At 55.2% G+C, this 25,304-nt stretch overlaps 2 protein-coding genes across 2 annotated transcripts; one reads left to right on the forward strand and one right to left on the reverse strand.

Moving 5' to 3' along the window:
* Window positions 1-116: 116 nt before the first annotated feature.
* DCST2 (DC-STAMP domain containing 2) lies at window positions 117-10,483 on the reverse strand. Its single transcript, XM_014837074.3, has 15 exons — window positions 10,216-10,483; window positions 9,886-10,056; window positions 9,502-9,603; window positions 9,065-9,262; window positions 8,676-8,741; window positions 7,961-8,174; window positions 7,637-7,794; window positions 6,837-7,001; window positions 5,507-5,674; window positions 5,278-5,378; window positions 4,216-4,346; window positions 3,745-3,872; window positions 3,305-3,398; window positions 3,059-3,199; window positions 117-234 (listed from the first exon to the last, which is right to left on the reverse strand). Exons 1-15 carry the CDS (start codon window positions 10,481-10,483, stop codon window positions 132-134), a joined length of 2,208 nt encoding a protein of 735 aa, XP_014692560.1. The 3' UTR covers window positions 117-131.
* Window positions 10,484-10,809: 326 nt separating this feature from the next.
* On the forward strand, window positions 10,810-25,289 carry DCST1 (DC-STAMP domain containing 1). The gene is made up of 16 exons (XM_014837067.3): window positions 10,810-10,870; window positions 11,135-11,260; window positions 11,329-11,403; window positions 15,216-15,344; window positions 15,692-15,831; window positions 16,582-16,798; window positions 16,899-17,042; window positions 17,592-17,713; window positions 18,143-18,300; window positions 20,373-20,472; window positions 20,578-20,673; window positions 20,810-20,936; window positions 21,303-21,419; window positions 21,887-22,029; window positions 22,160-22,273; window positions 24,782-25,289. The coding sequence occupies exons 1-16, from the start codon at window positions 10,810-10,812 to the stop codon at window positions 25,031-25,033; spliced, it is 2,121 nt and encodes a 706-aa protein (XP_014692553.2). The 3' UTR covers window positions 25,034-25,289.
* The last annotated feature ends 15 nt before the right edge of the window (window positions 25,290-25,304 follow it).

The raw sequence follows: 25,304 nt of genomic DNA on the forward strand, positions 1-25,304 counted from the left end.
GTCCACCTTTGATTCCTTTATTTTGGGGGTAGGTGGGAGAGATCAGGAGGAAAGGGAGATGAGAGACAGAGGGACTGGGACTTCTGAAGCTGGGGAGGGGCTGCTTTGGGGGCAGAGGACTTCTGAGGTGGTCAGTGGGGCTGAGCAGGCATGGGAATGCTGACAGACTTGGCCTCAGGGAGGGGCTGCTGCCTGTGGGTCCTCTTCTGAGGCCCCTTTTCCTCATCCCGGTCACTAGTGAGGAGAGCAAGCAGGTGGGCCGATCACCAACATTCTGTTTTCACAGGTGTATTCCTGCCCCCTGCCCTTGCCCCATCTGTTCAGATTTGGCTCCTGTTATTTACCAGCCACTGCTGCTCTCCCAGGCCCCCAAGGCATGCCAGCCCATGGCTGTAGATGTTTTCCGATTTTAGGCTGATGCTTAGAGACGAGTGGGCAATGACTTGCCCAAGGCCACATGGCTAATAAGGGCAGAACCAGTAGCGACCTTGGTATACCTGCTCGAGGCTCACTCAAGCCACCACTTCTGGCACCCCAGCTTTTAAGTTCCCTGAGACCTCGGGAACCTCTCAAAATAAAGCTTTACTTCCCCTTCAAACTCTCAACTCACCACTGCTTCCACTGCCCCATTCACAATGGAATGTGCCCACTGGACAGTTTTCTTTGCAGTCCTCTTAGGTGGAGGCTGCTTGCCTTTCTCACACCCCGTTGGTCCATGACATATTGCAAAGCCTCTGGCTGCCATGGCCGCCACATGTACCCCTGGGGCTGTGGCTGTCTCCCCAGGCCTCTCAGACACCCTGCCGTACCCATCCAGCGGGCCAGTATCCAACTCTGGCTGCTTGTGTGGCCCAGCAGCCTCCTCAGTGAAGGATTCATCCAACTCTCTGGCCTTTCAATCCTGACCTCCTTGGCCATAATGACCTGTACCTCCACTGCCACTCAGATGTCCCTCTCAATCTTCACCACTCTCTGGATTTATTGCAGAATTCTTCCCTGGTGGTGGCCCATTCTCTGTGTCCCTCCTGGCTACCGCCCCTGCTCTAGCACCTCATTGAGACACAGACCCTGGACTGCCCCCCAGGGTCTCAGTCCCTTCCCTTCCCCAAGGCCAGTCTTCTCAGACACTCTTACTGAAGACACACCAATTCTGGCCCCATCTTGTCCTTTCCCTGACCTGCCTAGAAAAAAAGCCTTCAACCTTCGAATCCTGTTCATGGCTACCACACTTGCCCAAGAAAACCCAGAACCACGCACATTGGAGTCAGCCATTACAGGTGATGGTTTTCGACATCCTCTGGGCCTTTCATGCTACCTGCAAATCCCTTAACCTCCCCGCTCGGCTTCTTTGCACATTCCCCAAGGCAGATGTTTCAACCTCCACCACCCACTCCTTGAAACTTTTTTCCACTCCCAGCCCCCTTCTTTGCTTTCTCAGCAGGCAACCTTGCCTCCTACTCCCCAGAGAAAATTGAGGCCACCAGACTGGAGCAGGCTCAACTCTGCTCAGAGGAACATACCCTTTCCCCTCCTGCCACAGGCGAGGCCACTCCTATCCAAGGCCACCCTGTCCACCTGGCCCTAGATCCCATCTCTCCGGCATCCTTCGCTCTTCAGTGCTCTCTTTTTCACCTCCTAAATGCTTAAATCTTCCGACCCTTGGATAAAGAAAAATCCTTTGGTGCTGGGTCCCCTTCAAACTACTCTCTTGCTGTGTGAAGCTAACTCCCTCTCCTTCACGATCAAGCTTTTTTTTGACGACTGCAGTTATATTTAAGAAAAGAATTATCAAACTTCTTGTAACAGTGATGCCGAGCCACGTACCCTGTTTCTGTTTCTGAGTCTTCTCTCCCAGTCACCCCTCAACCCATTATGATCTGGTTTTGGCCTTCCCAATGCCATGAAAACTGTTCCCACAAGCTACTCCAGTGATCTCTCAACCGCCGAATTCAGTGGCCAGTCTTGAGCCCTCATCTTCCTTGATCACTTCATGGCATTTGATATGCTTAGCTCTCTTGTATTCTTGAGCCTCTTCCATCCTTGGTTTGTGACTGAGCCCCTCAAGGTTCTGTCCCTGTCCCCTTCTCCTCTCCCACCATGCCCTCCGCCAGGATGAGTCAGTGCACTCTCTCTCTTACAGTCTCTAAATCAACAACCCCCCAAAATACACCCCCCAGCCCAGAGCCCTGCCGCTTTCTAACTGTCTGTGGGCATCTCCAGCTGGATGCCCTACAGACACTTTGAAGTTCTTGGACCGGGCCATTCCTCTTTCCCCAGAACCTGTTCCTCCTCTCACCTAACACCCTGCCCCCTAGTCCCAAGCATAAACTCCCGCTCATTCTCAGCAGCTCAGTCCTGAGGCCACCGCCAACCTCTCCTGAACTAAGACAGCCTCCTGTCTGCTCTCCCTCTTCCTGCCCATCCTCTGCTCTGCCTCTAGCTTACTGTCCTAAAAGACAGATTCGAACATGCCACTTTCTGACTGACGATCTTCAAACGGCAAGTAAGGCCCTCTCCCATCTCTCCCCACCTTGACTTCCAACCTCATCTGCCAACTGATTCTCTGAGGTCTCCACCCAGACACACTTGCACACCCCCTCCTTTAGGCTCTCCCCTCCTGAATGGCTCAGATTCTCCCAACTCACACAGGCTTCCCCCTGGAGTGCTTTCCTCCACTCCTTAGCCTAACAAACCACCAGGTTGCCTCCAGACCTACCTCTTTTTTCACCTCTTATGTGACGCCGTCATTAATGTACCCCCATCCCAAATTGATTGTTCTGTCCTCTGTGCTATCCAGAGCCTGCTTCACCCCTTGATTGGGGTACTCTCCACACTGCTGTCACTTATCTATTTGATGTCACTCTCTCCCACCATTCGGTGGGCTCCTCCAGGGCAGGGGTGCTGACACAGAGCAGGCACTTGGCAAACCTCCATTCCCACCCCTGCCTCCATCTCTGTCTAGCTCTAGCAGAGGACCAGACACCAAAGAAGCCCTTCGTAAATGTGACAGAACATGCTTGGGCCTCCCAGGCCCCAACTCCTTCTGCTCTCTGCTCACCTGGACTCGGAGCTGGACTCTGATGAGACGGTCCTGTTCAGCTCTTCTTGGAGCCGTTGCCGCAGTAACCACTCTTGCTCAGGGTCCTTTTTTCGAATTGCAGCCAGCCATAGCTGGGGGCCTTCCTCGTCACTGGAGTCCCTGGAAAAGCCTCCTATCTCAGTGGCCTGCAGAGGTGCTGGGGGAGGGGTGGCTGCTCCCACTGCCCCCACTGACTGTAGCCACCCCATCTCACTGAAGACTCACAGCTCCAGGTCCAGTTTCCCCTGGTAGGAGAGAGGAGATGCACACACAGAGCAGGTGTTGTCCAGGAGGCGGAAGCAGGTGGTGCAGAAGAGAGCTGGAGGAGGTCAGGAGGGAAGGAGGTGAACTTGAGCTTACCCACCCACCCACTGTGCTCCCTGGCTTCTAGCCCCTGCCTCCCCTGGGAGGACCGTCCTTGTCAAGCAGTGTACACTAGGGATTTGCTGCATTGCCAGTTGCATGTGAATTCTGTTCGCACATGGGAGAATTAAGGCAAACATTAAGACAATGAGCTACCTGTAAATGAGAACATGCGTGGTAATGAAGGAGAGGTACAAAAGGTGAGGTAGGGGAGAAGTCCATGAAGGCAGGACCACATTTGATTGGCATATGCAGATGTGGTGAGTCCCAGCAGGGAGACGCACACTGCCCAGGAGTCTCACCTTGGCAGCCGGGGGTACTGCAGGACACAAAGTTCTCCATGTCCCCCTCGTCCTGGGGCTGCCCACAGCCCAGGCAGTAGGCCTGGGGCTTCCAAAAGTGGCTGATAAATGGAGCCAGGCAGGAGCACCTGAAGAGAGGGGTCCCAGACACTGAGCAGGCCAGCCCAGCCAGCCTAACCACCCCCATCTCCATCACCAACCTCCAAATGGCAGATAGGCCTTCCTGCAGTCTAACCTCCATCCCTCTGACTGTAACAACAACCTTCAACCTGTTTCCTGTCCTCCTCCTCCCTTTACTCCCCACCCCTAAGAATTCTCATCCCAATTTCTCCCCCTCAGTGCACGAATAGCATGGAATGGGTCCCCTCTTCAACCAAATCTCTTGACACTTAGGACAGTGATCCATTCTGACCTTTGGCTTTTTCTGTCCCCTCCCGCCCCAACTCCTATAAGGAAGGACAGTGGGCTCACCTCATGGCCAGCCCCTGGAGGACACTCATGTGGCCCTGGTCAGCTGCCCGCCGCCTCACGGTTCGATGCAGGGCAGCCAACAGGTTGGTTCGGCGGCTCAGAAGTACATTGTAGAGGTAGGTGATCCTCTCCTGGTGGTGGGGAGGTCAGAGATGGCATCCCCTTGGTCTTGTTTCATCTGCCTGAAGTGCCCTGTACACCCTTCCCTGCTCCCGACCTTTGCCTTCTGTCCGACTCCTGTGGATCCCTCCAGACGTGGCTCAAATGCCCCTTCCTCTGGGAAGCCTTCTGGACTTGCCTAGGCAGAGTTACTCATTCCCTCCTCTGGGCTTCCATAGCACTTTATTCATTCTTTAATAAAAACTCTTTTTTCGTTGGAATGTCTTGTTCTTTTTTTTTTGAGGAAGATTAGCCCTGAGCTAACTGCTGCCAATCCTCCTCTTTTTGCTGAGGAAGACTAGCCCTGAACTAAAATCTGTGCCCATCTTCCTCTACTTTATATGTGGGATGTCTGCCACAGCATGGTGTGCCAAGTGGTGCCATGTCTGCATCCGGGATCCGAACCGGTGAACCCTGGGCTGCCGAAGCAGAACATGCGTACTTAACCACTGTGCCATGGGGCCGGCCCCTAAAATGTCTTTTTCAAAGTCTGCCTGGCCTGTCTCGAGATGCTAAGCTCCAGGCTGTGTCTGGCTCGTCTCAGCATCCTTGAGGCCAGCACAGTGACTGGCATACGGCAGATGCTCAGTCAACGATTTGTAAATGAGTAAACTAGCGAGTTTCCATTCACACTTCAACATGCCAACACGGCCTCAGCCCCCCATGGCTTTAACAAAACTTTGGAGGCAAGCTCTGTCTCAGGAAGCCCTGCCCTAGGAGGCACCATTTCTCCCAGCTGCATATGGGGTCCAGAGACCAACAGTCCAGGTCATTTGCTTTAGGTTCAGACAGAGGAGAGAGGGCTGGGGTGCTGAAAGACTCTAAGCTCCCCCAAACCAAGACAGACAGTCACGAGCTTAGCACCCTGGGGAGCGGGACAGGGACTGGTTGTGGACCCCTCACCTGCTCCCGCAATGGGTAGTAGGAGGCACAGATGACCCGCCGCAGCCGACTGACATAGTTGCCAAACAGAGTGACAAAGAAGCATAGGCCATACATGGTGCCTGGGGGCACAGCAGGCACAGTAAACCACTGCCGGTGGGCACAAGGTGTCAGCCACACACCCCCTCAGCGCCCCTTGTGCCCCGAATAGTGTCTATCCTCCCAGCACCCTCAGGGGTGTGGTGGATACCGATGAGTATGTAACCAGCGGGGTCAGGCTCCGAGGGATGCAGGAGGCAGCGCCGGGACAAGATACTGATGTTGCCTTGCTGCAGGACATCAAATGCCGACACCAGGTCACGGTAAATCTTCCCAGTATAGCCGGTGCCTTCCACGGTTATGGATACTAACACAGGGCCTGGCAACAGAGACACTGGGTGACGGATGCCCATGCAGTTGCCCACTCCTCCAAGCAGGGGAGGCCACCTTCTGGATGGCGGAGAGTGGAGCAGTGCAGGTTATAGGAATAGCCCCAAGACCTCAGCCGGGGGCTTTTGATGCCCCAGGCACCCCCATGGTGCCCCAGAGCCTAACCTCAGCCACTGGCTCCTGGGACTGGCTCCATGGTCCAGAGCTGGCTGGCCCTGGTGTCTGGTCTGCCTGCCCAGGCCACCAGATATGAGCTGACCTTAACGGTCAGCTAGTCCATCCCCTGTCTCCACAACCACCCGGAAGCATTTATTTTAAAGCATTTGCTAAGCACTGGCTGTAGCAGGCACTGGGCTAAGTGAGTTATTGAATGTTTGGGTATTTTGTTTTGCTTTTTCTGTTGCACCTCTGGTACACAGGATTAGTTTAATTCTGCAGTTCGTGGCATGCTCTCAATCAATGGTCTACCATGTACTGAGCACACATAGTCTCATTTTCTCCTCAGAGCAACCCAGAGACGTTGCTACCACTCTTTTTTTGTTGTTGTTATTGTTGTTGAGAAAGATTCACCCTGAGTTAACATCTGTTGCTAATCATCTTCTTTTCTTTCCTTTTTTGCTTGAGGAAGATTAGCCCTGAGCTAACATCTGTGGCAATCTTCCTCCACTTTATACGTAGGTTGCCGCCACAGCATAGCTGACAAGTGGTGTAGGTCCATGCCTGGGATCTGAACCCGGGCAGCTGAATCGGAGCTGCCAGACTTATCCACTACACCATGGGACTGGCCCCAGGTTGCTACCATTTATATTCCATTGTTCAGATGAGGACACAGAAACTCTGGGAGGTTACAGAACGTGCTCAAGGTCACCACCTGGTAAAGGACAGAGCTAGGGTTTGAACCCAGGCCAGTCTGACTCTAGAACTTGTGTTTTTAACTACTCTGTAATGGTATAACCTTGAACTGGACTCAGGGGTTACCAGGCAGAGGACAGACTTGGAAGAGGGGCAAAGTCAGGGGCTGGTGAGTAACAGTGACATGGGGACATTCAGGCAATCTCCCAGGATTGGGGATGATGGGGAGGATGGGGAGGATGCAGGAGCAGACCGAGGGGGCTGCAGCTGGGCAGGCTGGGGGAGGTGGAGGTGCTCACTGCGGGCCACGATCTCGCCCTGCAGCTGGTGCCGGGCTAGGTCGAGCACCCAGAAAACAGCATAGTCCAGGAAGACCAGGAGCAGCACCAGGAGGAGGTGCCGAATAAGGTTGAAGGTTGCCATGATGTAAAAAATTTGCTCCCACCGGGACAGGAAGATGGAGCCTGTGTGGAGGAGTGATGGTCAGGAGGATGCTCCCCATTTCTCCCGTTGGTTTTGACCCCCTGATTGAGCCGGGGCCTGTTTGCTTATCTGGAAGATGTGGAAGCTGTGAGGACCCCTGGGCAAAGGTGGGAAGCCCTCTTCATGGGCAGGGGCTCCAGGGCCAGAGGTGGAGGCCCAGCATCTCCACCTAGGCCCAGTGGCCCATTTCCAGTCTCCAGGAACCCTCCCTCCTGGGGCATCCCTGATCCTCTTATTGGGGCCCCGCCTCACAGACAGTCCCCCTAGGCTGCAACTCCTCTGTATCGGCACATTCACACCTCCTGTCCCCCACCCCTGAAAGCTTTCCCATCTTCACTTCCCTTACTCCATATCCACTCCCCACCCAACCTTCCCTCCCCTGACTCACTCTCTCTGCATGCTGCTGCGAGGGGCCCTACTTTCCCCAGACTGACGGCTCCCCAAGGACAGGACTGTGTCTCCCCCTAGCCTGAAATTTCCTTTAGCTCTGGGCTTTCTCTCTCTCTGGTCCTGCCCCAAGCCAGGCCTGTGCATGGGGCGTAGGGTTAGGACAGTGGAGTTGGGGGAAGCCCTGGCCTGCCTCAGGGTCCCCAACCCCCCGTGCTCTGGCCCTCACCCGGCTGGATGTAGTGTCTGGCCTCGTGGGCACTAAGCGGCAGCACTGTGGGCAATCCCGCCATGGAGCGGACGGCTTCCATGTGCATGAAGCGGCTGGTGATGTAGATGTTGTCGTAATGGTCCCAGTTCAGGTAACAGTACCGGTAAAACAGGGCTCTGGTGGAGCGCACGTGAGGCCTCTCAGCACCCATGACCAGACCCCAGAGGGCAGCAGCCTCCCCACCCCGCCCTCAAATTCTAGCCTCCCAGGATAATGTGGGGATGAGCTGGCTCCCAGCAGCCCTCGCGCCCCACTCCCCAGACCCGCCCTGCAGCCGCTCACTGGAGGTAGAGCAGAGTGAGCAGCAGAGGTGTGGTGTAGCCCATCAGAGCCAGGGCCTCACGGACACGGTACAGCTTCATGCTGACAGCCTCGTGGAGGTCCAGAGCTACCTGGGACAGGCTCCGAGAGGCATTGAGGTCCACAGAGAAGTGGTGAGTGGCTGTCACATTGAACTCAAACTCTTGACGCACCCGGTTAATCAACTTCATCACAGCTGGGGCCAGCAGATCCCAAGGAGAGGTGAGCAAGGAGAGTTAGGAGGGAGCAGAGCTGCACCTGGGAAGGGCCTCGGCACAGCCCAGGGGTCGCACAGCTCACAGACCAGCCAGGAACCCCCAGCGTTTGGACTTATGGTGGACTGAGGAGGGGTCAAAGCCTCCACAATCTGTGCCATGGCCACTGCACGCCCAGCCCCAGAATTACCCTCCATAATGAAAGACCTCAATGAGCCACCCTGGGGCAGGAGGCCCTGGTTCTCTCCCCAACTCCTGCTCTAAAGTCAAGTTTTGGTGAGGCGCCTCCCCTTTGCTAAGCCTCAATCTCCTAATTTGTACAGCATGGACATTTGGCCCGGGTAACCTCCTGAGGTCCTTTCTTGCTCCTGCATTCTCATCCACGGGCTGCAAACACTCCGGGGATGGCAATGGCCATGCGAGGATGAAGGAGGGAGACCGCCCAGAAGCACAGCACGCAGGGCTGGGAGGGGATCACTCACGGGTGCCAATGGTCTTGCGCAGGAAGGGTTGGATGTACTTGGGGATGACGCAGAACACTTGAACCACTGTGAGCCAGATGCTGAGTGTCAGGAGAGGCAGAGAGATGCAGCCTGCCTCTCCCACCTCCAGGGACCTCATTCTCACAGGGACCTCTTGATTTTTCGCTTTTCCTACCGGCCTCTACATTGGCTCAAAACCTTTTGGCTTCTCCCTATTACCCAACCCCCACATTGGTTCCTCCCTGTCTCCCTGCCACCCCATACTGGGCCCAGCATCCTTATTGGTCCCATATTCATTACTTCCTATTGGTCCCCTGGGTCCACCTTCCCAACTGACCCATACATTTGCCAGGTCCCCAGTCCTGCCAGCGAGCCCCTGGCTCTCTCACCACTGGCGAGTCCACAGAGCACCAGCTTGAAGGGCATGAGCACGTAACACAGGTGGTAGGCTTGTGGTATGACCTTCATGCAGTTGTCTTTGGCATCATCAAAGACCCGGGCACACTTCAAGTAAGGGTTTCCCAGCTCGGCGTTGCACACGTCGCCGATGTGCAGGAGCCAGTACCACACGTTCCGCAGGGCCCTGGCTGGGGACAGCTGTGGGGCTGGTACCCAGGGCTGGAGTCCTGCAGCATCTTCTCAGGGGGTTGGGGAACATCAGGACAGCACCCACAGCTGAAGAGGCCTGGTCAGGGGCCTGGCTGTGCTGTGTCCCGTGGGGACTAGTCAGCACCCAGGACGGGCCCAAAAAGTCCTGGACAGAGATGAGAGTGAGCAGACTGGGTGAATTTTGTTCCCCCCAAAACAGACGTGCTAATGTGCTGACCTACATGCTTCACGCCATCCATGATTGACCGAAAGAACTTGCGGACCCGGTCAGCCACCTCTTTGGCCTTCTGGGCAATGGCTTTAATCTTGTTGAGGGCACCTGAGAGGCAGGGGACAGGGGGATTGAGGGGGTCTCCTCCTCTAGGCGCTGGGGCAGGGAGTGGAGAAGGGGCTGCCACCCAGGAGGTGGGAAGCTGGGAGCTTGGGTCTGGGAGACAGTTCCTCTGGCAGTGGAGCAGGCCAGAGAGCAAGGATAAAGGGGTCTAACCAGGTGCTTTGAAGTTGGGGCCCAGTGCCAGCAGAGAGGAATGAAGCCAGAGGACTGTAGAACATGCAGGACAAGGGGGACATGAGGGTCAGCGGGAGATGGGGGGCGCCTTACTGACAAGGGGCTGCTTGGCCCGCTCCAGCATTTCGGCCGTCTGGTTCAGGGCCAGTTCTGCCCCACAGGCCACCGCCTCACTGGCCCGGGTGAAGTTGCGCAGGGTGTTGGCACAAGGTCCTTGCAGCACCAACCCAAAGGCAACCACCAACAGCAGTGCCCGGCCCTGCTCTGGGGGAGACAACGCCATCAGAACCAGGACCCAGGCTTGCACATGGCAGCATGTAAGTCTCTCAGAGAAGCCTTAAGAATATTTCCCTCGTCCTGCCCCCTCCCCCAAGATCCCTTCTGCCCCAGCCCCTGCCCACCCCCCCTGGGTGCCAGGCTCACTGGAGAAGGCCTGGGGCAGTAGCAGGAGGACTGTGACTCGGACCTGGCGGGAGAATCCCATGCCCAGGCTAAGGAAGGCAGCCAAAGTGAAGGTGCCCACCAGGCAGCCCCAGGGGCTGTGCCCTTCCACCAGCAGCTCCAGGAGCCCATAGGCCGTGGCTAAGGACAAGCCCAGGGTGAAGCCCCCCACGCTGCGGACCACAGCCCGCGCCATGCTTGGCTCCTCAGCCCCCGAGGGGCGCACAACATCCTTCATGATTTTGGCCATAGCTGCTGAGACCAAATGTCTGCCTGTCTCCAGGAGATGCCACCGGGGTTCTGTGGCTCTTCAAGGGTCCTGGAATTTCTCACCACATTCTGAGGTTCCGAAGGGCTATTACTGTGTATATCTTGGAATTCCTGACCCAGTAGCAAAGACTGGGGAAGGGTTAGGTAGGTCTCTAATCTCCTTCCCCACATCTCAGAGCAGAGGGATTGAAAGACACAGAGCTCAGACGGCTGTGGGTGAAGCAGAGGAGACAGAGCAGAATCTCACGTCCAAAGACATCCTTGAGGAGACTTCTGGGATGAGACAGGATTGCCCAGAGCAGACTTATGGGCATCAGATCTCATCAGAATGGAGCAAAGGGGCAAAGGAGGAAACTGCCCCATACCAGTGAGTCAGTCACCAGAGACCCCGCCCCTTCCCAGCATCTCCCAGCCTCCACCCCTCTCATCCAGTGCCCTCCTCCAGCCTAGCCCTTTCTTATCTCCCTCGCATCTGCCCCTCATCCTCCTTCAGGATCCCCCAAGTTCCTGCCACCCTCATCCAGGTTCCCCCAGCGTCTACCCCTCTTCATGCCCCTAATCCTAATGAACCGCGTCCCAGCCAGAAGAGTGGGCTGTTGGCTCTGCTGGGCTAAACTGTTTGACCCCTCAGCGGTGCAGAGGCTCCTGAGCTGGGGGCTACCCATCTCCTGTAGCCGATTCCTGTGGCGCCAGCCGGGCGAGTTTCCAGTCACTGCTTTCCTGCTGGGGGCAGGCACCGGGGGGCTCCTGGCCATAGGTAAATGGGGAGCAGAGATCAGGGGTGGGACCCATCTTTTGACCTTTGGCTTGACCCTGTGCCCTTAGGTCTCTTTCAGCTGCTGGTGAACCCTATGAACATCTATGAAGAAGAGAAGATGGTGATGTTGTACAGCTTGGTGGGTTAGTGCCAGCCTAAGAACAGGGACACTCAAGAGGCCCGTGGAACATGGCCCAGTCCTGGGTGCCCAGGAAGGAGTCTGGGCTTGTTTCTTCTGTACCTAAGTATCCCTCGTGGCCTCTGCCTCGTCTCGGGCTTTGAAAGGAGATCCAGAGGGGAGAGGCCCCCCGTCTATGGAAGACACAGTCCTTGCCCTCTAGGGTCTCCCAATCTGAAGGACTTCCTGTTACCTGCATGATATAGTCCAAACCCCACGACCCTTCATAATCCCCATCTCTCCTAACCTCTCTGGCATTGCTTCCTGCTCTTCCTCATAAATTCAGTTCAATTCATTCATTCATTCATTCATTCAGCACTAATTGAGCACCTGCTGAGGATTTAGCAGTGAACGAGGCTGGCAAGCACCCAGTTCTTTTGGAGTTTACGTTCTCTTTTAGAGTTTACATTCTAGTGGAGAGAGTTAGATAATAAATGAACAAAAAGTAAACAGGAGCATTTCTGATGATGACAAACAGTATGAAAAAAGTCAACCAGGATGTGATCAAAAGGGGCTGGGGAGTTACCCTAGCTTTGAGTAATCAGGGAAGGCTTCTCAGAGAAGGTGACGTTTGAATGGAGACCTTCTATCAGGAGGTACTGGGCTGCAAGAACAGAAACCCCACCTAAAAGTAGTTTAACCATACAGAAAGTTTATTATCTCATATAACAAGTTTCAAGGTAGAATGGTTTTGGAGTTTGGATAATTCAGCAGCTTGGTAAACCCACCAAGGACCCAGATTCCTTTTGTCTTTTTTCTCTGCCATCTTTGGCCTGTCGACCACTCCTCTTCAGGTCATGAAGTGGCTGCAGCAAATCCAGGCATTACATCTTCATACAACAATGTCAAAAGACCAGAACATTCCTTCCTCATGTCTCTTTTAAGAACAAGAAAAACTTTCCTGTAATCCCCCCAGCCAACTTGCCCTCACATCTCTTTGGTCAGAAACCAGCACCTGCCCTTTCCGAAACCTCTCCCAGGCAAGGGGCATGGAACTGGCACCATCACTGGTTTATTGAATGAACTAACCTCTGTGGGATACCAACAGGAAACTACTTTCTCTCTGACCTTTCAAACCTGTTCTCCCATTGATGACCTTTCACTCAAACCCTTGGCTGCCTGGTTATTTTCATTTGGAAGACCTAATCCTGCTTCAGTAATTATGACTATTTTTAGGGTTTAAAACGTCTCATCCAGCCTACATCAAAATTTCAACCTCACATCCATTCTCAGTCATCCTCCCTCCTGTTACCCCGGGTCCCCCAGCTCAGGCCTGATCCCTGGCATAGGGTCCTGCCGTGGAGAAGGGGGCACGGCCTGTTCTTTCTCTTTTTTCTCCACTTCCTTCCCCTTCTGGTTCTTCTGATGTCAGAAAAGGGAATTAGAAGAATTAGAGGAAAAGGGACAAAAGTCTGAAGTCACTGATACTGTTATAATCCCACTGCCTCTGTGTGGCAAGTGCTCACACCCTGGCTATCTCAGGGGGCCCTTTTATGGTCTCCTTGGAAGCTCTGTGTGGACCTTACGCAGCCCAGTTTCCTGCCGAAGGCAGTTCTATTTGGCTGCCCTCGAATGAAGCTCCCTAGCGCCTGCAGACCACCCACAGCCTCTTACTTTTGGATCCCTCCCCCAAAGCAGGCTGCCCTCTTGGCTGGAGAACTTCACAGATAGCTTGAGGCCTGCTGCCCTCCAAAACGTCCACTTGTCCCAGAGGACATGCACACATCCTTGCCCTGCCAAGCCGGGACAGCAGGCTACCTCGCGCTGCCCTCTCCCCTGCTGTGATGAGAAGCCAGTACCGCTCCCCATACGCCCAGAGAGGCCTTGCTGAGCACTCCCGTGAACTCTCCTCCATTCTGCGCTCCAGTGGTAGCCCTGGAGTGGCCCTACCAGGTTCTGCAACTCAGCAGGAGTCTGACCCTGGGTGGAGGGGCGGGACACATGAGCCAGCATCCCCTTCCTGCAGCACCAATCTCTGAAGCGTTCTCTGTGGAGTCTCTCATCTGACATGGGGAAGGGGACACCCATCCTCTCCCTGGACTCTTCTCCCATGTCCACCTACTCCAACCCCTTCTCTCTCCTTCCAGAAAATTTAGATTTCTGCTCTTGTCTTTCTATAGACTGGTTGGGGTGGAGGAGGGAGAGACTAGTTTTGCTCTTTGATAAGCCCAGAGAGGTTATCTGTGGCTCCAGGGGGCTCTCTTTAGAATGTAGAGCAACTCTCTGTCAGCTATCATCCTCAGCTTGAGTCTTTGGCCAAAAGGCCAAGACCGTGGAACAAGCCCCTTTCAATGTCCTGTTCTACCATTATTGGCTTAGACAGATCCAGATTTACCCCCATGGGACGGGGCAGGGACAGGCTGCTGCCCTTGAACAAAACCCAAGTTGTGTTAGCAAGGAAGAAGGGAGAACAAACTGTTGGGTGGCACCAGACAGGGTTTGCAGCAAACCTGTATGGCTAGGTGGAGCCAGCCAGGTGAGGAAAAGGAGGAGGAGTGCTCCTGGCAGGGGGAGCAGCTAGGGCAAAGATCTAGGGGGAGGAATGAGCTTGGCATGTTCCAGGAACAGCTACTATGCCTATGTGGGCAGACATGGTGGGTGAGGGGCTGAGTGCCATGAGATCATCTCAGAAGGTAGGCAGGGGCCAGATCCCGCGGGTCTGGAGACCAGGTCCAGGGAGTTTGGGTTTGATTCCAAGTGTGGTAGAAAGTCACTGGAAGGTCGGAAGCAGAGAAGGGACATGATCTGATCTATGTTTTGACAAGATCACTCTGGCTGCCTTGTGAAAACTGAAGCATAAGTTAGCAAGAGAGGAAGCAGGAGACTAGTTAGTCCCAGTGAGAGGTGATGGGGCCTCCGTGAGGGCAGTGGAGATGGAGGGAAGTGGAAGGACTTGGGATTTGCTTTGGGGATCCTTGGGCGGACACTCTATCAACACAGGAATCTTCTAGGTTCCTTGACCAGTATGCTGTTCCTTTGGCCTGGAATGTCGTTGGTGCCTCCTAACAACACTTACTCATCCTCCAGGCCCAGCTGACACATCATCTGCTTTGTCCAGCCTTTGCGGCCCCACCCCTCCCTGCAGAAATGCCCACTCCCTCTTCGGCTCCCACAGCGCTTCATAAGCACCTCCCTTGTGCCCTTCACACTTCGTGCTGTAGTCATTTGTTTACTTGTCTGTCTCTCTCCCTGGATTATGAGCTTCAAGGAGCTCACTGTCTCCTCGCAGAGACCACAGGGAGACACATGTGAAACTGCTAAAACAGACCAGGAGGTACGCGCTGGAGGGCTAAATTAGGGGCAGAGGCCGTGAGCGCTGTGGGCGTCAGAGCTCGGGGTACGGAGGTGGCGCTGACCTCTCTTCTCACTGCTCTGAGCCACTGCCTGTTTCCAGAATGTTTCTCTTGCTCTCTGCCCCCTCAGCACCTAGGGTAAGTGTGAGTCCAGCCTGGAAATGGGAAGTGTTGGCCGCCTTCCGTAACAAAAACACACACTCAGATACACACACAAAGTCAATCACGTACCATGGCTTTTCACTCTGTAGCCATCTCTCCAAGTCCCTCCAGAGACTGCTACACAGCTGACCTCTGCAAATGGCTGTTGAGTAAATGAATGAATGAGTGGCCTAGAAGGCCTATCAGAGTCTGTACAAATGGGGACAAGGGCAGTAAGGTGATGGTTCTAGAAGGCAGTTGCGGGGAGTGGGGGATCCGGGAAACCTGGTGGGTGAGGCAGCTTCCTCACTCTGGCTCCCCACCTCCTGGGCTCTCCTGACAGGCTTGGGGGCCGTGGGCTGGGGGACCTCCCCTCACATCCGCTGCGCCAGCCTCCTGCTAGTACCCAAGATGCTGGGCAAAGAGGGCAGACTCTTCGTGCTGGGATATGCCTTGGCTGCCATCTATGAGGGTGAGTGTGTGCCCCTGGGTCCCAGTTAGTGACACTGAAGCAGTGGCCCTGGGTGGGCCACCCAATGAGAGCCAGGCCCAGTGAAGGAGAAAGAGTGGGAGTCTAATCCCAGCCCCTCCAACTTGCTGTGTGTCCCTCAGAGAGTTCCTCCACATCTCTGGGCCTCCTCAGTTTACACAGGTAAAAAAAATCAGAGGTTGAATGAGACAACCTCTCATAAGCTTCTGGGCCCTATCATTGTACGGTTCTAGAAGGTGGTCACTGCACACAGAGCAGGAGGTAGGGGTGGGCTTAGGAAAGTTAATTAGCTCTAGAAGGAGATGATTCACCAGGGCATCTTCCCCCAGGACCAGTGGCCAACCTGCGGCACAACCTCAACGAGGTGATAGCATCGCTGGGCTGCACCGTGGAGCTGCAGATCAACAACACGCGAGCGGCCTGGCGCATTTCCACAGCCCCGCTGCGGGCAGTGTTCAAGGACCTGCTGGTCAGGACCCTGCACGGGCAGGGCCAAGGGGACCCTCTCCCCAGGGAGCCTCGATGATGAGCTGGGAGCTATGACTCTAGATGTATAGTTTCCCAATGGGGATACTACTGGCATTTTTTGCAGGACTATCCCCAAACATTGTAGGGTGTGCTCTGGTCCGTAGGCACTAAATGCCAGAAGAGCCCCCGCCCTCAGACATTGGGACACGCCCCACAGACAGTTCCAAACACCTGAGTAGGCCTGGGCAGCTGAACTAGAATGTCAGGAAATTGGGGGCCTTGGCCCTGAGGAGTCAGGAAGCTTTAAGGACCAGGGGATTCAGGAATTGGGTATTGGAGGACTGGAGGTTGGGGGTTTGGGAGGACTGCGGAGTCAAGGAGTTGGGGAGATGGGCGCTGAGGGGACTGGAGTCGGGGACAGTGAGATGGCATAGTCGTCTGAGAGATTCGTGATGAGGGGTGAAGTCCAAGGGCCTGGGGAACCCTTCCTTGACTAGCGAGGATCTGGGACCAGAGGCCTGAGGAGGAGCTGGGAGCCTGGGAGGTGAGCAGAGCATGGGCAACGGGCGAGAGGAGAGGGCTCCCAAGGACCGTGAACCATGGAGAATTGGAGGTGAGGGGGCATCTCAAGGCCTGGGCTCCCTATAGGCCTGAGGGAAGAGCCCAAAGCTTGGCTGATGGCGGGAGGACAGGCTCTGGGTCAGCAGAACCATCCCTGATCCACCTTCCTTCCCCTAACCCCTAACCCTAGAGCAGCAAAGATTCACTGAAAGCTGAGACTCAAAACATCTCCAACTCCTTTGAGGACCTGGACACCCAGGTAAATAGTGAGGCTGGCTACACACCTGAGGATGCTGTGGACTCAGAGGAGACAGCCCAAGGCGCAGAGACTTACCGAGCTGCAGCCTCCAGACACCACCTCTCTACACAGAAGATGTATGAGCTGAAGACCAAGCTGCGTTGCTCCTGTGAGGGGTGTCCCTGGGCGGGGCAGGGTGGGGCTGGCCCGGGGCTGGGGCTCCAAGTCAGCGTGTGCAGACCTCAGACGCCCCTTGCCCCTTCCCACAGATGTGGTGAACCGGGCTGTACTCAGCTGCCGCCGCTGGTTTGATCAAAAGCACAAACACTGCATGCAACGCATCTGGGTCCCGCTCCTCAACCACCTGCTCTGCCTGCCCATGAAGTTCAAGTTCTTCTGTAGCATTGCTAAGGGTCAGCACAGTGGCTGGAGGGTGGAGAGCACCAGGGCCAGGGAGATGAGTCCTTGGGGGCCACTGGGTAGGTGCGGGGTAGGAAAGCAATCAGGCAGGGAGGGGTTAGGCTCTGAGGACGTGGCACCCTCAGAACCCAGCCCCTCCACTGACTGGCTTTGTGATCTAGAGTAAGTTTACAGCAAGGTTCTGAGCTCCGGTCTCTTCTCAAAGATGGGCATAGCAATAGTACTTATCCCGTTAGAGTTTTTGATGATTTAAGGGGATAAGACATGTAAAGCAGGTAACAGAGCTGGCACACAGGGAATTGCTCTATAACTGTTGGCTGTCATTGTTAATATTTGGTATTGCTATAGACAGGTGAAAAAACGAAGAAAATCAGGCCTTGTTCCTGGGAAAAAGAAGTCAAGGAGAGTAGAGAGAGGAAAGACTCAGTGTGGTAGAAAGTCATGGGCAGAGAGACAAAAAAGCAGGGTGGAGAGGATCACAGGAAGGAAGGCCTGGAAGCGGGGCATGGGGAGGCCCCTGACCTGGCCCCACTGCCCAGCAGTGATGGAGGTCTGGTGCCGCAGTCGCATCCCAGTGGAAGGCAACTTTGGGCAGACCTACGAATCTCTCAACAAGTCTATTCACGGGCTAAGTGGGGAATTTTCAGCCACTATTGACCTCAAGGTAGGAGGCAGGGACATGTGGGGTAGGGGAAGACAGGGAGCGAGAGGAGGGCACAGGGAATGGGGCCTGAGGAAGGGCAAGTGAGAGGGCACGGGAGAGAGGTGACTGGGTGTGAGGGAGGAGGACCAGGAGGGGAATGGCGTCGGTGTTGGGTGACAGGGAGGGGAACAGTGTCAAGCCTGTGGTATGCATCCACCTGACCGTGGGATGGAATGGTCAGCCAGGTGTGAGAGGGTGTCAGCTCTACAGGTGTAGGGGAGAAAGACTGTGCCAAGGAGGGTGGCGAGCAGAAGGAAGCAGCATCTCCTGAAGGTCCTGGGAAAAGCAGGGGGACGTGAGTGGAACACCAGGGGAGAGATGCCACAGAGAGCCTGGGTCTGGGCCTATGAGGCTGCAGCGGGCTGAGCCCACACCTGTGCCCTCCACCAGCAAGAGAAGCAGGCTGGGATTCTGGGCCTCAACACGAGCTGGGAGCACGTGAGCACTGAGGTGCGGGACTACGTGAGACGCCAGGAGGCCCAGCTGGAGTGGGCCCTGGGGCTGCTGCACGTGCTGCTCTCCTGCACCTTCCTGCTCGTCCTCCGCGCGTGAGCCACAAACCCTAACCCCAGAAGCCCCTTCCTTCCCCCATTCTGGACTGGAGCGCTGCCCTGAGGGAGCCTGTAAGAACAGAGCTGTGGAGCCCACCTCCAGCTCTGAACGTGAATGTTCTTGTGCCTTTAACTTGGCCTTTGTATAAAGTTGGGTTCGTTGTTTACACAAAGTTAAAGGAAATGTGGACATTTTATCAGAAGAAACGTTACCCATGTTCCCACCACCTTAAAAGGGTGACCGTCTTCATTTATCTACCTCCTTCCAGCCTTTATCCCAATGCTGACTTTTTTTTCACTTTTAGCTTTGACTTTTGATTTTTTTCTTGCCCTTCATATTCCCCTTGGCGCTGACTTTGTGCCATTTTTATCGTCCAAGTCTGCTTTCATTTTCTCCCGCCTGCTGCGTTGGCAGCTACTTTCCCTCCATTTGGACCAAAGTCCTCAACCCCACCCAGCCCAGCGTCCAGCTGGGCTTCCCTGGGCCTCGCTGTTCCCCTGCCGACCTCTGGACCCTCTATTTCCTGGCTCCGCCTCCACATGCCTGAGGTGGGCCGGGGCCGGGCAAGGGCAGCCACAGGGGCTCTTGCTCTGTTTGGCCCTGTTTGTGGCCCCTAGAGTGCCTGTGAGTGAGTGGTTATGTATGCGCCTAGGGCCCTGTGGGAAGACAAAGAATGAGCTATACCCCCTGCCCTCAAGAAGCTCATGGTCTAGAGGAGGCAAGAGAGGCATCCACCAAACAGAGATGGAGCAAGGGCTGTACTATGGACTGGCTCTCCGGACAGGTGTGGGAGCTGAGGAGGTGCCCCTACAAGAGCCATAACTGAGCTTCAAAGGCTGCCGATGGGGAGCCATGGTCAAGGAGAGGTAGGGTGTCCTGGTGGGCAAGGATCCTGACATCTGTGAGAGGTGGAGGGCAGAGGCCAGAGTCAAGGACCGGGCTGAAGAGGGCATGGCCAGAACAGTGTGGAAAGCCCTGCAGGAGGGCACTGAACTCGGGGCAGTTGCAGGATGGACTGGGCAGGCTGGAGGCAGGGAGGCCAAGGTGGAGCAGAGGTTAGGGAGCCTGGCTGGAGTGGGGCCTGGCAGGAAGTTGGCCTGAGAGGGAGGGAGGGAGGGAGGGGAAGGTACAGCAGGTCTCAGAGCCAGCTGGGGGAGGGAAGGAAGGAGGCAAAGAGTCAAAAGCCACTTCCAGGCTTTCAGCCTGGGCGAGGTCACTCGCTGAACGGGCAGAGCTGGCCAGGGCAGGGTCCAGGCTCCAGAGGCCCACGCACAGCAGCAGTAGGTCTCTCCACAAGGGGGCGCTCACAGTCTTTCTTTGCATTCATAGTTATTTCTCTCTTACAGGCAAAGATGTGGATTTTCACGGGGTCCCAGAACCAATAGCATTGGAACTCATGTTTCACAGTTTACAGAGCTTATTTCACATAATTTTACAGTTTTAAACACATTTCCAACAATTAGCCTTTTTTCCTCAGGAAACTGAAGTATTACACGGGACTTTGGAAGATACACACAGGAGAGCTACATATGTGCACACACGCATGCACACAGAAAATATGGCTGTACTCAAGGGCGTGTTAGAGGAGAAGGGATATGGTGGTGTGGAATGAGTTTGGCTTTAGCTGACCTCCAGGAGATGTTTTGCAGGCTCAGCCAAGAGGCAGGGTCTTGAGAGGTGAATGTACAAGTCATAAGGGATCAGGTGATTCCTGCAGCCTTGAGGGGTTTCCTGTCTCTGTGCCTTTGCTCCTGCTGTTTCCTCTGCTTGATATTCATCCTGCAAGATCCACGCCTGGGAAACCTTCCCCTACCTCCCATGCACACACATGCACTCCCACCTCCCTCCTTCCCTCCCTCCCCTCCTCCCCTCTGTTGTCTCCTCAGCTGTGTATGTTCATGTCTTTCATTGACTGTGGGCTGCCAGAGGGCAGGGCAGAGTCTTCTCTAGAACCCAGGTGGTGCTCAGTGCATGTTGGTTGGTTGGTTGAATGACTGTGTGTCAAGGAAGCCCGTGGTTGGGGTGGGTGAAGAGAACCTGGAGGAGATGGAGACATCCTCGTCCATAGGTCCTTCTCCTACGTGGACTGCTATAATGGAGACATTCGCTTTGACAACATCTACATCAGCACCTACTTCTGTCAGATCGATGAACGCAGGAAGAAGCTGGTGAGTGCCCTGCTGTGTGCTCTGTGCAGCTTCATGCTCCAGGAGGGCACAGGGGAAAGGGGAGAGGACCCCTAGTGTTCTTCACTGTGTGGATGTTTTTTCCAGGGCAAACGGACTCTGCTGCCATTCCGCAAAGCGGAGGAGAAAACTCTCATCTTCCCTTTCAAGCCTGCTATCCAGGCCTCAGAAATGAGAAACGTGGTGAGGACGGAGTTGGGGGCAGGCCTCTGGAGGCAACTATAGGCATGGATCTGAGGGGTGGAAGGCAAAGGCATCCGAGGGCTCCATGCCAGGGCAGGGGCGCCGCCCAGCTCTACTCCTCTTGCTCCTTGGGCAGATCAGGGAGCTCGTGGAGACACTGCCCGTTCTGCTGCTGCTGGTGGTGCTCTGTGGCCTGGACTGGGCTCTCTACTCCATCTTCGACACCATCCGCCACCACTCCTTCCTGGAGTACTCCTTCCGCAGTGCGCCTGCACCCCGCTCCAGGCCCCAGGCCCAAGAGACACCCCCTGGAGAACTCCCACCCCTGTGCAGCCACCCCACCCCAATTCTTCCAATTTTGTCCCTTCCTTCTTCATCTCAGTCCCTCCTGGGTCAAATCTCAGCCCTGTGACCTGACAGCTGTCATGGGGCCTCAGCGTCCAGCCTCCCTTCATATCTACGACAGGGAGGGTTAGGATTCAGTGAAGGGATGGAAAGGCCTGTGCAGCTGAGTATTTCTATGCCTTGATCTCTCCCCCACATCCTGTCCCCATCCTGCCCCATCCTCCTAACTCCAACTCTTTCCTGACACCCCCTCTCCCCTCTTACGGCTCCTATCCTGGCCTCAGGCAGTCATAAATTAGAGGTGAAAGTCGGGGGGGACTCCATGCTTGCCCGGCTTCTTCGGAAAACCATCGGGGCCCTGAACACCTCCTCAGAGACAGTGGTGGAATCAAACAACCTGCGTGAGTGATGCTACCCGTTTCGCTCAGAGGAACCGAGGGCTGGGGGGCAAAGAGTTGGGGGACGGGGCCTTGGGTGTGGTGAGATGGGGGTCAGCATGCTTGGGGTGGGGAAATCAGAGCAGGAAACATCAGGTCACACTTGAAGAATTGGAGGGAGACAGGCTGGGGTCAGAGGGGGCTGAGGCCTTGGGGCCCAGGGGTCTCAGCCTTCTGGAGCAATGCTGTCTAATAGAACTTTCTGCCACAATGGAAATTTTCTACATCTGTGCCGTGTTGAACAAATAGCCTCATGGGCCTCATGGCTGCGGCATTGACAGCACAGCCCTGGAGGGTGAGGGGCAGCCAGGAGGAGAGAGGGAATCCGAGACCTCACCTGCAGTCCCACTGGGATGGGGAATTCGACCCAGGGCTGCCCTGCCCTTGGCTGGCCCTGGCCAGACCCCTGACAGGCCTGCCCCCTCCCCCAGCCTGCCTGCCCCAGCCTGTGAGCCTGGATGCCAGGGCCTACTTGAGGGTTGCACTACCCATCGGCCTGCTAGTGTGTCTCTGCCTGCTCCAGGCTTTCGGCTACCGGCTCCGGAGGGTCATCGCAGCCTTCTACTTCCCCAAGGTGCGCCCCTCCCTGACCTCCCACCCCTACACATGTGCACACACACCAGCCAGCTCCCCAGCAACCCCATCCTTGGGGGATCCTTCCTGCTCAGCACTGTCACTATCACTGACCCGTCTCCCTGGCCCAGCGAGAGAAGAAGCGGATCCTGTTCCTCTACAATGATCTCCTGAGGAAGAGAGCAGCCTTCACCCAGCTGAGGAGGGCTGCCATCCTGCGGCAGGCACGACAGCAGAGGACTCCAGTAAGTCCAGGCCTCGGCTCCTGTGGCTCTTGGCTGGGTCTGAGAACTGTGGGGGAGGGGCATCTCTCTACAGTGGTGGTGCCCCCAGCACCCACCAAGGTCCCAGGCCTACTGGAGCTCAGTGAGTTCTGACATGATGCAGGCCAAGGGCCCTGGTCATCCAGGTCCTGGAGGTCAGCGCTGTGTCCGTCTCTGTACCCCAGGATTCGGCCCAGTCTGAGATACCCAGTGGACCATCTGGAAGCAGGCAGAAAAGGGGAATCAGATTTGATCCAGTCTGGTCAAAGGAAAGCAAGAGGGGTTCATCAGAAACGAGGGACCCACGGCAAAGTCACAGATTCTACTGAGAGGGCTGCAGACAGAAGCTCAGTGCAGTTCAGGTGGGGGGAGGCAGGTGGGCTGGGGGTAAGGGAGGCCTCCTGAGGGGGTATGTGGTATATGGAAAGAGCACGGAGTCAGAAGAACTAGGTTCTAATCCACACCCTCATTAAGCTGTGTGACCTCGGCCACGGTCCTCACTAGACCTCAGTTTTTCCCTCTGAATAACAGGGAGGTTGGATGGGTCTGTAAGGCCTGCCCATTAGAGATCAGTAATAGAATGGTGGTCAGGCAGGGGGCTCTGATGCCGAGGGCCAGGGTTTGAATTCTGGCCCCTCCCCTTATTACTACGACAACTGTGTGACCTTGAGTGCTTGCTTAAATGCCGCACCTTGGCTTTCCCCTTCTATAAAATAGAGTTAACTATTCCATCTGGTTGTTGTAAGGATTATATGTTTCACTCTCTTGCTGCAGGCACATAGCCACCTCTAGACACGTGTTAGTTGTCGTTGTGTGACCCTAGGCAAGTGATCGCCTCTCCAAGCATCAATTTTCTCACCTGAAAAAGAGATGGTGATATAACAATATCTGCCTTATATGCTTATTGTTTGAATTGAGTTAATTTACTTACAGTTTCTTAGTACTGGGCTCAACATTATAAAAAAAACAATGAGTGGCAGCCATTCTTATTTAATCAGCCCTAACAAAGCTCATAAAAGTGAGAGACTGTGTTTGCTTAACTTTTTCCTCCAGTGCCTAGATTCCCCCATGACACACAATAGGGGCTGAATGATGGAAAAATGAACATACTGTGATTCCATGACCCAGTCCTGAAGTAAACAGGATTTTGATGGGCAGATAGAAATGTGAAAGGCATTCATTCCAAGGTGAGGGAACAGAACGTGCAAAGATTCAGAGTCTAAAGGGAATGTCAGTGCCATGACTAGTCTAAGGTGAAACTCGCACTGAAGATGCAAAGTTCCAGAAGGGGTAAGCTGGAGGTGAGGCTAGAAAGGGACTAGATTGAAGGCCTAGCTCAGGAGTTCTACCTTTGTCTAGTAGGCAGTGGGGCCCCTGGAGTTTCCCGAGCAAAGAGTGACCTGATAATGTGGCCTGTGGAGAATTCCTGGTAATGGTTTGGAGAGGGGGGAGTATGCATAATGAACCAGGCTTATGATTTGGAACCAGGGTACCTGGGTCCATCCAGGTTTGATTGCTTACTGTGTGCCTTTGGGAAAGTCACTTAACCTTTATGAGATTCACCTTTCTCATCTGTTAAGTGGGGAACACAATGGTGACAGTCTCATCTACCCTACTCACTTCTCAGCCCCACCGTTAGAATCAAATAAGATTTATGGGGGGGCCAGCTCCTTTGCAAGTGGTTAAGTTGACGCCTGCTCCACTTTGGTGGCTGGGGTTCACTGGTTCATCTCCTGGGCGTGGACATACACACCGCTGGTCAAGCCATGCTGTGGCGGGACTCCACATAGAAAAACTAGAATGACCTACAGCCAGGATATACAACCTTGCACTGGGGCTTTGGGGAGAGAAAAAAAAAAAAAGAAAGAAAAAGAAGAAGAAGATTGGCAACAGATATTAGCTCAGGGCCAATCTTCCTCACCAAAAGAGCTTTTAAAAAAAAAGAGGGGCCGGCCCATGGCCGAGGGGTTAAGTTCGGGCACTCCGCTGCTGCGGCCCAGGGTTTCGCTGGTTCAGATCCTGGGCGCCGACAGGGCACCAGTCATCAGGCCACTTGAGGCGGGTCCCACGTGCCACAACTAGAAGGACCCACAACTAAAACATACAACGATGTACTGGGGGGATTTGGAGAGAAAAAGCAGAAAGAAAAAAAATAGATTGGCAACAGTTGTTAGCTCAGGTGCCAATCTTTAAAAAAAAAAAAAAGTTACGGGAAAGTGCAAGTGATGGTTATTGCTGTTGCTGGCTGAGAGAGTCCAGGCTGCATCCTCCCCCTCTCCATCACGGAGTGGGGAGGAAGGCTCTCCAGGACCCACTTCCATAGCACCCTTGCCCTCCAAGGGTCTTCTTTCCCCAATCCCGCTTCCTCCAACATGTGGGCATTGTCAGGTCTTTAGACTTCAAACAAGAAGCGCTGTCCAGTTCCCCTGGTACCCCTTCTTTCCAGCCTCACTCCCCAACTGGCTCTAAACTCTCCTCGCCTCCCAACAGCGCCACCGCCTGGTGGATATCCTGCACCGCCGCTGCCCCTTCTTGCGTCGCTGGCTTCGCCGGCGCTGCGTGGTGTGCCAGGCACCCGAAAGGCCGGAGTCCTACGTGTGCCCGACGCCGGACTGCGAGGCCGTGTACTGCCGGTCGTGCTGGGATGACATGCGGCAGCGGTGCCCAGTCTGCACACCCCGCGAGGAGCTCTCTTCCTCCGCCTACAGCGACAGCAACGATGACGCAACCTACGCGGAGTGAAGAGGCGTCCTGCTCGTTCTCCCACCCGGCTCCTTCCTGTTTAATAAAATGCCTTGTACACTCCTGCTGCCCGCGCTTCGCAGGGGTCTGGTACGGGATGGTGAGCCCGGCGCTGCCTGGCCCGCCTGATCCCCGCAGATCCGGGGCGCGGATGTGAGGCGGGCGGGCAACGAAGCAGCTAGGAAGGGGTCGGGAGCCGGAGCCAGGGAGAGGAGCTACGCCCAAGCCGGTCGGACCGGACATCGGCTGCCAACCTGCACAGTAGCAGGAA

The sequence above is a fragment of the Equus asinus genome, chromosome 25 (assembly GCF_041296235.1).
Source record: "Equus asinus isolate D_3611 breed Donkey chromosome 25, EquAss-T2T_v2, whole genome shotgun sequence".
NCBI lineage: Eukaryota > Metazoa > Chordata > Mammalia > Perissodactyla > Equidae > Equus > Equus asinus.